The 14639-nt window shown below is 36.7% G+C and overlaps 1 protein-coding gene across 4 annotated transcripts in view; it reads right to left on the bottom strand.

Moving 5' to 3' along the window:
* Positions 1-1912: 1912 nt before the first annotated feature.
* LOC113049515 (talin-2-like) overlaps positions 1913-14639 on the bottom strand; it is a 49516-nt gene continuing 36789 nt past the window's right edge. For 2 of the 4 annotated variants that reach the window (XM_026211926.1, XM_026211927.1), the window contains exons 36-57: positions 14491-14631; positions 14224-14405; positions 13971-14103; positions 12851-12952; positions 12601-12771; positions 12377-12523; positions 12140-12241; positions 11913-12032; positions 11679-11825; positions 11368-11537; positions 9787-9970; positions 9539-9664; positions 8458-8574; positions 8158-8343; positions 7940-8047; positions 7736-7841; positions 6757-6881; positions 5675-5800; positions 5488-5550; positions 5217-5399; positions 4931-5056; positions 1913-3879 (exon numbers count right to left, since the gene is read on the bottom strand). In XM_026211926.1, coding sequence (XP_026067711.1) covers positions 3751-3879; positions 4931-5056; positions 5217-5399; positions 5488-5550; positions 5675-5800; positions 6757-6881; positions 7736-7841; positions 7940-8047; positions 8158-8343; positions 8458-8574; positions 9539-9664; positions 9787-9970; positions 11368-11537; positions 11679-11825; positions 11913-12032; positions 12140-12241; positions 12377-12523; positions 12601-12771; positions 12851-12952; positions 13971-14103; positions 14224-14405; positions 14491-14631 — 2994 coding nt within the window. In that variant the 3' untranslated portion in view covers positions 1913-3750. Of the gene's footprint in view, positions 3880-4930; positions 5057-5216; positions 5400-5487; positions 5551-5674; positions 5801-6756; positions 6882-7605; positions 7612-7735; positions 7842-7939; positions 8048-8157; positions 8344-8457; positions 8575-9538; positions 9665-9786; positions 9971-11367; positions 11538-11678; positions 11826-11912; positions 12033-12139; positions 12242-12376; positions 12524-12600; positions 12772-12850; positions 12953-13970; positions 14104-14223; positions 14406-14490; positions 14632-14639 lie in introns of all 4 variants that reach the window. The other 2 variants (XM_026211928.1, XM_026211929.1) reach the window with 2 other exon arrangements.

Here is a 14639-nt window from a genome sequence, read left to right as displayed (position 1 = left end):
CTTAAAAGAACACTTTTCTTATTGTGTAGAACATATTATTAATATCAAGAAACTTTTCCCACTAGAGAACCTAGTTTTCATCAATGTTAGAGGTTCTTGGAACCATATACCAATAAACAACTTTGATTTCTAAAAGTGAATTCTAGTTTCATTCTTTTACTCACTGCTTTCTGCAGTTAGGCTTTAAGAATGATCAGATTAGCATGTTATATCCAGAGACATTCATGCAGACGTGCAAAGCTTCCTCTTGGCGGAAACCTTTCAACAACGCACTTACGCCTGGCACCTCAACCTGTTAAATGCCTTTGATTCAACTTCAAGATTTTCTGAATGCTGCTGAATAAGCTATAGCTTTGATTGGACTATTCTGTATCATCTGAATACAATTTGAAGCAATATAATTTGAATTCGTTTACAGAAACCTGCAAAATGAAAATGTAGTTAAAATGGAAACTGGTAAAATTGGTACACAGAGTTATATTCCGTTTCCTGAGATCCAAGATAAAAGTATGTGTGCTGGAGAGAGAAGAGCTGCTGTTATGCTGCAAGGGAATTAAACAGCCATAAACTCCATTATGTTGGCAGAGTAAGTATTACACATATAACATAAAACCATACACAATGCGTGTACTTCTCACCATCCTCTCCTCTCCCAAAGAAGTTATACAGACTAATGCTTGAAACTTATGTTTGAAAACATCTACCGTTTGAGGAAATTTGACAGTTTTACTTGCCAATCCAATTGCAATTCTAATTGTACCAACTGTAAATCTTTAAACATGCATATCTGCTATGACCATCTCCCCACAGGGGACTAAAATTAGCACCTTCTCGAGTATGTGATCCCACCCAATATAGCCCCATACCCTCATGCTGACTAAGACATACCAGCTCTGCCCTGCCCCCATGCCAGTGTCTTGAAGGAGCAGTCAGCCCGAACTTAAGGCAGTACTGTCATACTGAGTTGATCTGTAGTGGCAGATTACTCATCTCAGTTCACCACCGTAATGCATAGCTCAGAATAACAGCAAAACTGCAGACAGAAAAAGAAGACTGAGTAAATGCTCTAAATGAGAGAGACCATGTTTGTGTCAGTCACTTTAACAAATCACTGAGATGTACTTCTTTTAGATGTATGTACATATCACAAAGCATATGTGGAAGAAGGGGAGATGGTACATAAAAGGCAATGTTGATTTTATTTGGCCTCATAGAGATCTATGACCTTCTAAATTGAGACTGCATAAACTTACAGATGACAACGTAGAACATTATTCCAAAACTCAAGCTTGCAAGCGTATTACTCCTTGCCTCAGAAGAACTAATACCGAACATGCATATTTTATTTTCCTTTAAGTGAACCTATTTACTAACAATTTTTTTTAATTATTTTTTAATGGCAGGCAGCTATAGTAACAAACTATTTTATAATAACACTTTTTACAACCACACTACTAATTTTAATTATACTACATTTTCCAGTATGCTTCCCTAGATCTATTTACATGCTGAAATGGGTTTATAAAATAAAACTGTATGAATTAAAAAAGTATCAACACAAATAATAATAATAACGCAATTAACACAGTATTAATAGATTATTATTATTATTGTACACATTAACCTCACATTCAAAATGATTAAAGAGAATAAAAAAAAGTGACAGGGACGCAAGGCCGAATTGTTTTTTGTAATATACAACTTTAATTAATGAATTAAAATGTTTTTGTGAGAGTTCATTCTCTAATATACCACGGTCGGGGAAACATTAAAAATATTTTTTTTAAATAAATGTTTTAAATTAAAAACTGTTCAGTGCATGAGCAGTATTAAACCATTCAGTTTCATTGTCACTTTCACGTTCAGGTCAAAAGTAAAAAAAAAAAAAAAAAAAATCCATTCCATACGAACATCATGTGAAGAGAACTAAATTGAAACCCTTTATTTTCAGTTAAAATGTTCTTCCATATATGCAGAAGTTTTACATGTATAACTTGATTTACTGCAGTGCTCTTACAGGCAGTCATTCAAAGACACCCACAAATAAAACTAAATCAATTGGTTTTCACTAAATGTGGAGTCACATTCAGGACTTTCTTAATATTTTAGTCGTCTAGACAATGCATGAGCTGGCAACATTTAGCCCATTCTTCAACTCTGCCATTAAATGTAATGGAGCATGCACAAGAAATGCGGTACAAAAGTGTGCTGTCTTAACATACAGTCATACATTTGTATGTAAGCCATACACAATTACAGCAACATAAAGTAGACAAGACACTTTCTAGGCAGATCTAAAGGGGGAACTGCTTAAAGTGAGTTTCACAGGCCACTTTATGACAATGACTTTCTGTAGAAATTACCAACTCGAACCATTCCAACTCTGAGCATCAGAGCACAAAATTTAGGAACAGATTAGCAGCATCTCAGCTTCGAGAGACACACACACACACACACACTATGGTGAATGCAAGCCAGAATACTGTATAAACACCTGATCTCAGTCAGAGAACTGTCAGAGTCAGAGAACTGATACGTTCATTTGACAGTGATAAACTAAGGCACTGAAACTAAATGTACATAAAGCCAGAGACTGAAGAGTTGCTGTGGCAAAGCAATAAAGCACTAACAGATTTCCAGAGTTGCATATGACCAAATACAAGCATAAAAGAGACACACTAGAGCATAAGGTCAAAAATCTGAAAAATAGTTAGAAAAAGAAGACAATGAAGAGAAAATAAAAGCAGCAACAAACAGCACTGTAAATACTGCAGTGGCCAGTCATTTCAGCAAAAGAAGAAAAGTCGCTCAAAGTATGTCTGGCTCTACATAAAGTGAAGAACAACATGTCCTTTTGAACATACATCCTTGTGCCCAAAACAACAATAGGAGCGATTCCATTATAATTGAATATACATTCAGTATTTGGATTTCATTCTTGTAAGAAATATTTTGCTGTGGTATAACATCAGTTCTATGGGGTTAGAGATGGAATTTCCACAGATCCTCTGAGGTTAGTATGGCTTTCTGATTCTCTTGATTTAATCCACCAATCACTAGATCCGCTCATTCCATTCTCAAAGCGTATGGGCAGCAAGAAGAATTCATTGGAGATGATGCATTTTAGACACTTATGCTGAGTGGTTTTGTTTTACATTGCACATTTTCGCACATTTGCTTGTCTACATAAATATCTTTATTTGTATACTTAGTGAAGCAATGAAAGTGAAGCATAAAAATGTATCTCACCATTACAAAATGTACAAATGTTAAACATTCAACTGGAGTCTCTTAAAATCAGGTTTCTTTTCTTCTTGACTTTAAATGACGTAAGCAAAGTCTCCACCTTGTTTGAAACCCAATAAATGCTTTATTTTAAACGACTGAAATCGAACGGAGTTCATTTATTTCTTCCTCAACACTCCGATCCCAAAAGTGTAAACCTGGCTGTTCTGAGCACATGGTAATGTGCTTCCAAAATCTTCATGCACACATTCACAAATTCAGATTCATGCCAGAAATTTGAAGCTTCTTCATGAGGGTGATGAACACATTTACGGTTAAAGAGACGAGACGGTTTGAAATGTTCAAGAGGTTAAATATTTAAAAATTCACAATCCAGTCAACTGAATCAATAACCCTTCATCAGTTCAGTATTTGTCGTATGGACTGCACTTTTGAAATTCATGTGTCCTGAAGGCAAAAATTAAATGGTGGATAATTTGATCAAAGGGAAGTCAGTATTTCTGTTTAGTCCTCATCCTCTCGGAGTTCACTTGGCAGGAACTTGTACTGCTGTTGTCTGATCTGCGCTAGCTTCTTACGGGCCTCTTCCAGCTCCCTCTCCTTCCTCAACATCTCCTCCTGAGCAGCAATAATCTGGGCCAAACAGACAAAGGACAACACATATGAAATATGAACTGAACAAAGCCAATATGGGAGAGTATAACCTTAAAATACTAAATGATATTATAATTATTAGTTCCAGTTAAAACAATAGTAATTAATAAATAAAAAAATGTATGAGAAGTCAGAAAGATAAAATTAAGAATACGCATTCAAAATACAGTATTATTATTATTTGTTTATTATTTTTATTATATAGCAAACATTTTGTTGTCTACATATATTAAATGACATTTATTTTTTATTATCTATCTATCTATTGATCTGCTAATAAGAAGGAGAAAAATAATAAGAAGAAGAAGAAATAAGTATTATTATTGCCATTATTATTATTATTATTATTAGCAGCAATAAAAATAACCTAAAGATGCAGTATTTTTGTATTACATTGGATATTTACGCATAGTTCATTGTCTATATAAATGTGACCCTGGAGCACAAAACCTTAAGTCGCTGGGTATATTTGTAGCTATAGCTAAAAATACATTGTATGGGTCAAAATGATCGATTTTTCTTTCATGACAAAAATCATTAGGATATTAAGTAAAGATCATGTTCCATGAAGATATTTTGTGAATTTCCTACCGTAAATATTTTTTAACTAAATTTTAGATTAGTAATATGCATTGCTAAGAACTTCATTTGGACAGCTTTAAGACAATTTTCTCAATATTTAAATTTTTCTGCACCCTCAGATTCCAGATTTTCAAATAATTGTTACTCGGCCATATATTGTCTTAACAATCCTAACAAACCACACACCAATGGAAAGTTTATTTATTCAGCTTTCAGATTATATATACACATTTCAATTTCGAATCATTTACACTTAAGACTTTAAAGGTTTTGTGGTCCAGGGTCGCAAATATATTTATTACTATTATTAACAACAACCACAACAAACAAAAATATTATATTATTACTTAAATAATAATATTATTTTAATAAGCAATAGAATTATGTATTTATTATTAACTAATTATTATTGAATCAACCATAGACAGAATTCAGCCTAAAATCTTACCTGAGCAATTCCTCCTACAAACCTGGTCTTGACCACCACATTATCATCATCTGCCTTGTTGAAAGCAGCTTTCTGGGCCGCTCGAACCAGACAGTCAGAGGCCCGTTTCACAGCATTGCCTGCAGCCTGCAGATAACACATAAGAAGTTCATGAAATGTGCCTATGAAGTTCATGTTCAGTGAAGGCAGTAATGTAAGCCTAGGTTTATATGTGAACATGTACAGTGCAGTAACCATTTAAATATCAGAATGAATTTAGTATTTTTCTTTGATTAACTATATATACCTGTAGCCTCCTCATAGCCTCTGAATCCTGCTCAGCTTTAACCTTGCACGCCACCAGCAGCTGTGCAGTGGAAGCAGCCACTTGTTTGGCAGAAGAGATGAGCTTTTCTTCACTGGCATGACCTTGGACCGATGCATTCGCTGCCTCACAGAGGCTACTGGTGGCTGCGGCAACCATGCGTGCCTGTAATGCATGAAAAAAAAACAGAGAAGTCATAAAGGAATATAACATGATGACATTTTATCTGCACTTTGAATCCTTAAGGACTTACAGCAGATATTAGCCCTTGGGACCATTGTCCATCATCCACAGCATTAGCAGGGATGGCTCCCACCTTCAGAAAGGGAAAAAAGTATGTTATTATTCTATAAAAACAGAGTAAATGGAAAAACTCAAAAAACGGTTGCTATAAATAATCATTTTATGGACTGATTAATAAACATGCCATGTCTTCTTACCTTGCCCTGGGCTACGAGTTCTCGCTGAGCAGCTGAAGCTGATTTTACAAGAGCGCTGGTGGCAGCGGCGATAGATTTGGCTGCCTCAAGAATCTGCTCTTCAAAGTCTAAATTCTCATTAGCTTGCTGCAAACAAAAAAAAAAAAAAATATATATATATAATGGAAAATGCATTTGTAACATCTTGAGGAGGTTATAAGAAATTGTCTCACTGTGTTAGACTGTATATACTGTAGTTGTGGTTAAAAAAGGGCAAAATACAAAAAAAAAGGGAAAAATAATGGATTTTTTTTTATCAAGAACTGATGGCAGCAATTTTTTGTCATTAAATGTGTTACTATTGTATTGTCACTGTATGTGTTTGTCTTACACAGCAAAAATAATAAGTTCAGTGCATGTGTCTCAGTTTTACAGTTCTTATTGAGTTGCTTAGTGCAGTCTTTGGGCCTGTACTACACACTACATCTAATCACAGCTGTGTTTAATTTTGAATGTTTTGTTGGCTAATGCATACACACAACAAATTTATTGTGGCATTTGGAATTCCTTGATACTATAAACACATGCAAACATATAAACGTTTTATATTTATTATAAATTACAAATGCACATGATATATATCATATATATAATATTAATAAACATTAATACACTACTGGTAACAATGTATACATTTTTATGTTTTTGAAAGTATCTTATGCTTACTAGGGCTGATAAGACAAAAAAAAAAGACAGTAAAAACAGACATAGTGTGAACTGTTTTCTATTGAGTTCCATTTCATTAAAATTTTAATTAAAATCTAAATAAATTCTTAATGAATTCTGAAGCTCCAAGTGACACTGAAGACTGAAGTAATGCTGAAAATTCAGCTTCTCCAACACAGGAATAAATTGTACGTATTAAAATGCAGCTTTGGTGAGCATAAGATACTTTTTTTCAAAATCATTGGAAAAATCTGAACAATTCTAAAACTTTGGCCACTAGCGCATATATACACATAATTTCAAATATTACAGAGCACTGCAATCCCTTACAATCCATTAGTGTAGTCTTTAAAGAGTATATTAATCATGTACACTACCCTTGGTTTGGCTCTTGGTTTGAGCTGCTCAAGTTTCTTGGCTGCTGCTTCGATTGAGGCCGCAGCTCCCAATAACTCTGTTTCGGCGATCACCGTAGGATCCTCAGGGTCGACCCACTCAGTGCCTAAATACACAATACACACATTTAACTAATGTTTGGCAAGGCCTGGGATCAATTCAGTGTGGCATGCTGCAATAACTGAATGGGTGTCAGCAGGTGAATAAAAAATGAATGGTGTTTTTTTTTTTAAACAAAGAAAGCCAGAGAGCAATTAATTCAGTCACAGTGCTGGACACAAATGAAATCCCACAAAACAAATAAACGAGACACAAATGTGGTTAAATAAGAAAAAGTTCAAAATGAAGGCCGGAAAGATGGAATAATTTCATACTGGCATCTTACGGTACCAATGACTATAAAATTCCCAAGACGTGTCACTCGTATAGTTTTGAATGGGGGAAAATGCAACACTCAATTTGGCCGCTCTATCGACTGAAGCCCCGCCTTCTCAGCAAAAGAACCAATCGCTAATCGGTAAGTCAGACCCCGGTTGCTATAGAAACAGTCAGGGCTCTGAGACTGTGCATGCACACTGGCTGACCTAGCCTGAAAAATAAGCTTTCTATAACGCTATTTGAGCAAAATAAACAACTTCATGATACAGTTTGTCAGATTTCATTGGCGATTTCAAATATGAAATTTATTCGTAAGCTTGGCGAACAGTTTTGGAGAATCTGTTGTTTCCCCATTCAAAGAGATAGGAGCTGCATTTGCATGCCCGAGAGGCATTTCAAAGATGGCCGCCGAGTGACATGACTTGCCTTAAAGGGACTTGTAAGGTACTCACCCTCATCTTAAGCGACACAGGAAAAAATAGGAAACTTTACTCAGCACAGTAAGTCCAAAGTATCCCCAAAGTACACAGAGTGAACATGTTTGTGTCTTAAGGAACGTGTGTCTTACACTATATCTCTTACCTTTCATTGCCTCCGCTGTTTGAATCAGTTCAGTGACGGCTGCAGCAACCTTTTTAGAGAACGTCGCCAATTTCGGTTTCTGGTCACCTGTTGGCTTCTGTAAGACCTGAAATAATCAGAAGCCAGAAACAGTTCTGGTTAAGACCAATCCTGAATGAAAGCAACATGCAGATTCATTGTGTGTGTAAAGGACTGTGTTTGTACCTGTAGGACATGTTCTAGGAGCTCTATATATCCATTGGTACATTCAGTGCCATATAACAGAGCTCTGCTCCTGACCTCTTCACTCACTTCCTCATGATACGCAGCTTGCTGAGGGGCAGATATTAGAGTCTGTTATTTGCACCAAAAACACATTTGATAATCCAGTGATGATGAAGCATAGAGGGACACATGGGCAGAAAACAAGTATATGCAAACACCTTGCACGTGGTCAGCATATCGGCTATGACCTTGCGGCTGAGGTTTGCTGTGGAGATGACATCTTCCTGTCTGGCAGAGTTTCCTGCTGCAACAGCTTTGGCAGTGGCTGTGGTGATGCCCTTCGTCATGCGAATGAACTCCTCTGGAGTGGTTGATTTCTCAGGGGCTTCTTTAGACTGAAACACCTGATGACGACACAATCGTTCATTTAAATGATCAAATTAAGGTCAGTTTAGGGAATTGATGACATGATAAAAAAAATTATGCGCTTACACTCTTTTCTTGTGTTTTCAACTTACTGTGAGTTCCTGTTTGATGCACTCGATAGTGGCTTCCAGAGCTCTGGTTCCTCTTGAAGCCTCATCCTCCACTGCCTTCACCGTTTTCAGTAAGGATGTTACATTAGTTACCATAACCTGAACACACAGACAGGAAGAACACATTTTCATTTCACATCTGAGGATACCACTGCCAGCTCCATCATTAGTTTAACTTTTACAGAAGAACATTTGATGGCGACGTTCACTAGTGCAAAGATGCCTCCCTTCAGAAACCAGCAATTTATAGACAACAACTTATTTTCTCCTATCTTCTCAATTTATAAAGACATATGTTGTTTTCACTGACTGAAATAAACTGAAATAAACCTGAAATTAAATCATTCAAATATTAAAGGAAGAGAAATGTTAGAAATGTTTTATTGGCAAACTAAATTATTAAATCTACAAAATTGTATATATGCACCAGTATCCTCTCTCTCTCTCTCTCTCTCTCTCTCTCTCTCTCTCTCTCTCTCTCCATCTAGATATCTATATAAACAAAATGACTACAACTTAAAACTAAAAAAAAAAAAAAAAAAATGCAAATGCAAAAATAAAAGCCAAAATATCAATAAATATTTAATACAGCACATAAACAATACTAAAATAATAATGATCTAAGGTCAAACTGGTAATACCACCTTCTTTTGAATACTAAAAATGAGTGAATGCAAACTCATGCAGAACTATACCATTAATAGAGCATGTAGTTCATTTTATTGCACAATATTTGGGACTGAGTGTGCAATGGGAATCAAAGTAGGTGATGGAGAAGAAAACATTCATTTTCTTATTAATAATTAATCTGATTAATGGCACACACTGGAATGAGCTTCTCACCAGAACACTTTTACTCATATCTGAGTTAGGAGACATTTCCATCCGTGCAGCCAGATTTCTGAAGGACAACTGGGAGATTACAGTTTCAGAGACATTTACAACAGCTAACTGTCTAGATGGAGTGTTTCTTACCAAGTTCTGTGCTCTTGAGGTATGACAGAAAATGTGGAAAAGGGAGAATAATATTTATGTTATGCAGAAGTGTTTTTGACAGTCGTACCTTGGCCGCACTCTTGAGCTGGAACATGGAGGGGTCATCTGCTGCTTTTCCTGCTGCACACTTGGTGGCACTAATGAGCTCAGCTAAAGCTTTAGCAACATCCTTCACTGCGTTGATCAGCACCACCTACGAGGAGATGAATGACAATAACACATGTGCATTCCAGAGAGATGACTTCCATGTGACTACTGGGAAATCGCTGTGTTTGACTTCTCATCTGTCCTCATCACTTTCTCCACGGCTCTCACCTGTGTTTCTGGGTCATCCGGGCCTATGCTGGCTGCTCCCAATTTCACCACATCTGTAAGCTGTGTGATGGTCTTGGCAGAAGACTGGGCGGCCTGGGCCAGCTTCTCTTGACTTGATGCTGCACCTGAAACAAGGTTCTTAGTGTCCTCCACCAGTGCTTTGGCTGTCTTCAGAATATTCTCCCTAAATTAAAATAATATTAATATACAATTAAAGTCAATTGTAGCATTCTGGTGTTATATATATATATATATATTTTTTTTTTTTTTTTTACTGTTAAATTGTATATTTGACAGCTTTCTTTGGTAACCAATCTCCTGTGCTGTTCTATGTTTCTTGTATCACCAAGCTCAAATTTCATTGGACAATGTAACGTGGGACAGTATTTTCCACTGGTGTTATTTTATTTATAAATCAGTTGAAAACTATGTAGCATGTACGTAACCGTTTTGTTGTTTTTAACAAACCTGAAATTGCTAAAGTAGAAGTGGTCTCATTAACTGGAAGTAGTGTTTAATTTACTCCTATTTACATACTGTCATGGTACACACATGAGAATAACAGAAACTGAGGAAAGAGGAATATACAAACAGTCTTTAATTCACGGATCACAGAGAACATTAACACTGGAAACAGCAGGGACCACATCAACGTGACGACAAGTAGAAACACAAAAGCACAGACTTGTATACTAGGGATAATTAATAAACACAGGTGAAAGTAATTATAATTAAACTAAACGAGAAAAGGAACATGACCAAATAAGGAAACACAGGAAGGCACACGAAACAAAATGCACACAAACCAGAGTCTGACACATACTGCATATTGATATATTGTTAACCATTTGATTAAACTACCATTGTTGATTAAATGAAGCTCAAGTGCCACCATCAGGCCTATTGTTGTGAAGTGTAAGCAGTTCAAGTTCAAGAACATGTAAAGGGTTTTATTTTTATAATTATGCATACACAATTTTGGTAATTATTTATAGGGCCCAATTCTCACTATTAACTTAGTTAGCATGCCTATTATTAATATATTGGCTTATTAGTAGTTATAAAGCACATATTCTGCAGGATCTTATTCTATGTACATTCCTAATCCTACCCAATACCTAAACATTAACTACCTTAGTAACCATTAATAATAAGCAGCAAATTAGGAGTTTGAGGCAAAAGTCATAGTTAATGGAAGAATTGGGTCTTAAAATAAAATGTGACCATAATTTTACAACAGTAATTTTTTAAATTTGAATGACTCCTTATAAGTTCCCCTTTTTTACATTTAAGCCCCTGTCCCAAAGGAACTATTGGCACATCCCTTTTTTGCAATGACTGATAAAGATGTACCGAAAATTTCAGCCATCTAAGATTTTAAGATGAAAAACTAAGGAAATTCTAAAATGGAAAAAAAGCTAAAAACACAAAATAAAATAAATAAAATAAAAATTCAGATTTTTTTTGTCCCAATGTATCCCAAATATTAGATTTTTGCCAATCATTTTTATTTCAGGTCTTCACCATTTACTGCAAACTACAAATTAACCCCATTGCACTACATACTGAACCCCACTGTACCTGTGATCAGTGAAGGAGTCTGAATCGTTCTCAGCATTGAGTGTGCCAGCAGAAGCAAACATGACGGTGGTGTCCAGGTCAGCGATGATGCCTGAAACAGCACTGGCAGCAGTGATACAGGCTTGAGTGCCCTTATTACCAGCTTGCAATGCCGAAAGCACCATAGACACCTACAGAAAACAAACTTGCATTAAAAAAAACAAAAATCACTGCTACTATATACAGATATCAACAGTTCAACTCAATGAACTCTTAGGCATGAAGCTGTGCGAAAAGCATATGATTTGGTTTTGTGTTCTGCATTTTAACACCTTCTCTGTGACAGCACGTGCGCACTCAATAAGTTCTCTCTTTGTGAACGAGTCAGATGGACTGATCTGCAGCGCTCCAGCCTTCTGAACAAGCACAATACAGCCGTGCCCCAGTTCCTGCACTCGTGTCTTTATCTGGAAACTGATCTACAATCACCAACAAACACAAGGGTCAGCATGCGCGTGTGTGAGAGAAATACAGAGAGTATGACTACGCATGTGTACGTCGGTCACCTCCTCTGGTTCAGCAGTAGCAGCAGCCAGACGTCCCTGAACTGCAAGCTGACTGTAGTCTGCAGTGACCTGAGAGGCCAAACTGCCCAGATCCTCCGGAGCACTCACTGATTTAGTGATCTGAGAGAGAGAATGAAGGCATACGGTGATATTAGACACCAAAGTCCATGTATAAATCTTTATGATGCAAATAAACATATTAAGTGTAGAAGATTATGATTGCTTACCATCTCCTGTGCACTGACAGCAATAGCTTTGGAGTATCTCACCATGGTGGTCTGATATTCTACAAATGAACCTTCTGGTTCTGGTGGGGTACCTTCACCTAACTACAGAATGACAAGAACATTAAAATGTGTTACATGGCTGTTTATCATTTAAAACACATTTAAAATGTCAATTATTTTCAACTGAATGTAATTACAATGCATATTCTTTTAATCCAAAAGTATACAAGTTATTACCTTGCCCATGGCATCAGCAATCAAATCCACCATGCCACTGACCATGCCAACCTCACTAGCAGCTTCATTCAGGGTCAGCAAGAGGTCATCAACAGCTTCCCTCATCAACTGTGCAGCTTCTGCTATGGCATCATGGGTATGAACAGCCTGAAGACGAATGAGATAATGAATTTGCTAAAAGATTGACATTTTCTATGAAGAATGAATGATTGAATGAGAAGTACCTTTGGGTTTCCACCACCTTCTTTGGCAGCGTACAGCATTTGTAGAGCAGACTCGGCAAGAGTCTTGGTCTGATCCAGAAGGTTCATCTGCTGCTGATGATCCAAGATTTTGGAAGCCATGCCCATAGAAGCGGAAACCAGAGGAGTGAAGTAACTGACCAACTGAGAGACCTGAGGGACAGACAGGCATGCATTAGGGTTGAAAAATATATGACAATTAATTTTAGACTGTAAAGGCAATTTTAGTCACCTTATGACCCAGCTGGGCTGCTTCTCCTTTTGCTGCTGTGGAAATGGGCTCAATCAGGTGACCCACCTCCTGAACAGATGATGTTAACTGCTCCTGCAAAGCCTGAAATGTACAATAATGGTTAAGGACTCCTGGTTCGAAAACCCACTGTAATTTCCTGATCCTCACATAAAAATATTGTTACAGATAATTTAACTTGCAATTTTCTTATTTGTTGTGAAAACAAATGCAGAACAGTTTTTTCAAACAGAGAGAGCTGACACTGACGGAGACAGAAATATCACCATATAACTATAGAATTACTAAATACACACCATATTAAATTCACAGATAAATGTGACATTTATTATAAATGGACATACATAGAGATCAATTAACAACACTTAAAATGAAAAGTTTTTATGTTATGACAACTAAGTGTTAAAAATGTTACTGTAATGTTATGGCTATAAATACTCATTTTATTATCAGAAATAGGTAAATATCCATGCAATAGAGGCATCAGTATCAGCGATACTTGACTTCATCCAAAATACTTAGTACAAAGATGCCACTAAAAGAAACAAAAAGAAACAAATAATTTTAAAATGTACCATATTTATGTTTTTTCTACATTAAAGGTGCTGTATGTAAGATTTTGACTCTACTAAAGCATAAAAACTACCATAACATGTTTGCAGATATTTAAGAAACATGCTAAGTTAACATAATTGTTTATCTGAAAAACAATGCTACAGTCAGTTATTCCCCTTTGAAAATGTGCGTTCCGGGCCGGAATGTCAGTCTCTGTTTTGGTTTGGGAAACCTGCCCACCACCAGTTTACCCAATTGTATTTCAGCACCCCGGGTTGCCAGTTGGCTGAACACAAAGTGTATTTCATTGCATTCATCGTCAAGTGCGATCGTTCCCGTTTGTGTCATCAATCTGGCAAACTACATATGCATCAAGTCTGAGGACTAGGGGTAAGGTGAAAAAAACCCTCTTCAATTTTTTGAATTTGGACTGCAATATCTAGTTCAACCTCTCAGTGTCAATCCTACATACAGCACCTTTAATTTGTTGATTTTCCAGAAAAAACATTAACAAAAATATGTAGCTGCAGTATAAACAAACATTTACCTCAGATGAAACTTCGTCTCTACGAGAAAGATTTTGGCTGACAGCTGCAAGAGAGGCCTGCTCAATATCTCGAATGAATTTATTGATATTATCAATGGCTGAGTCACATTCCTTCTGGCCAGGGGCTTTATCCCTGTAATATAAACCATATGAACATAAGTTAGTGAGAAACCCCCCCCCCCCCCCCACACATTTATAGTAGCTAATTTCTATTCTGCGAGTCTCATACAAACTGTGAGTATTTGTGCGTTACCTGATCGCAGTAATGAGGCTCTTGATGGAGTCTGATACAGTGCGCGAATGGCTCGCTAGTAATGACCATGTGGGTGGATCTTTAGGGTTCATAACCAATGACCTAGCTATCTTCAAAAGGTGGGTGGAGCTATCAAGCATGGCACGTGCCGACTGGATGATTGGCTCCTGTGCAGCAGAACCCTAAATTGTGAGTAGAAAAACATAAATATGAACAACAAGGAGGATATAATCATGAACAACAATCCAAAGAAGAAGAACCTCGCACTTCTCTACTAATCTGCGCAGGAACACTAGCAAACTCTGGATTGGAAGCAAACGTGGTCAGATTGTCAACAGCTTCGATGAGCGGCGCTGTGGAAACACGGCATTTCCCACGGTTTTCCTCAGAGAAATCTCCATCCAAAGCCTATGGTG

The sequence above is a fragment of the Carassius auratus genome, chromosome 30 (assembly GCF_003368295.1).
Source record: "Carassius auratus strain Wakin chromosome 30, ASM336829v1, whole genome shotgun sequence".
Lineage (NCBI taxonomy): Eukaryota > Metazoa > Chordata > Actinopteri > Cypriniformes > Cyprinidae > Carassius > Carassius auratus.
This window is presented reverse-complemented; position numbering and strand designations above follow the sequence as displayed.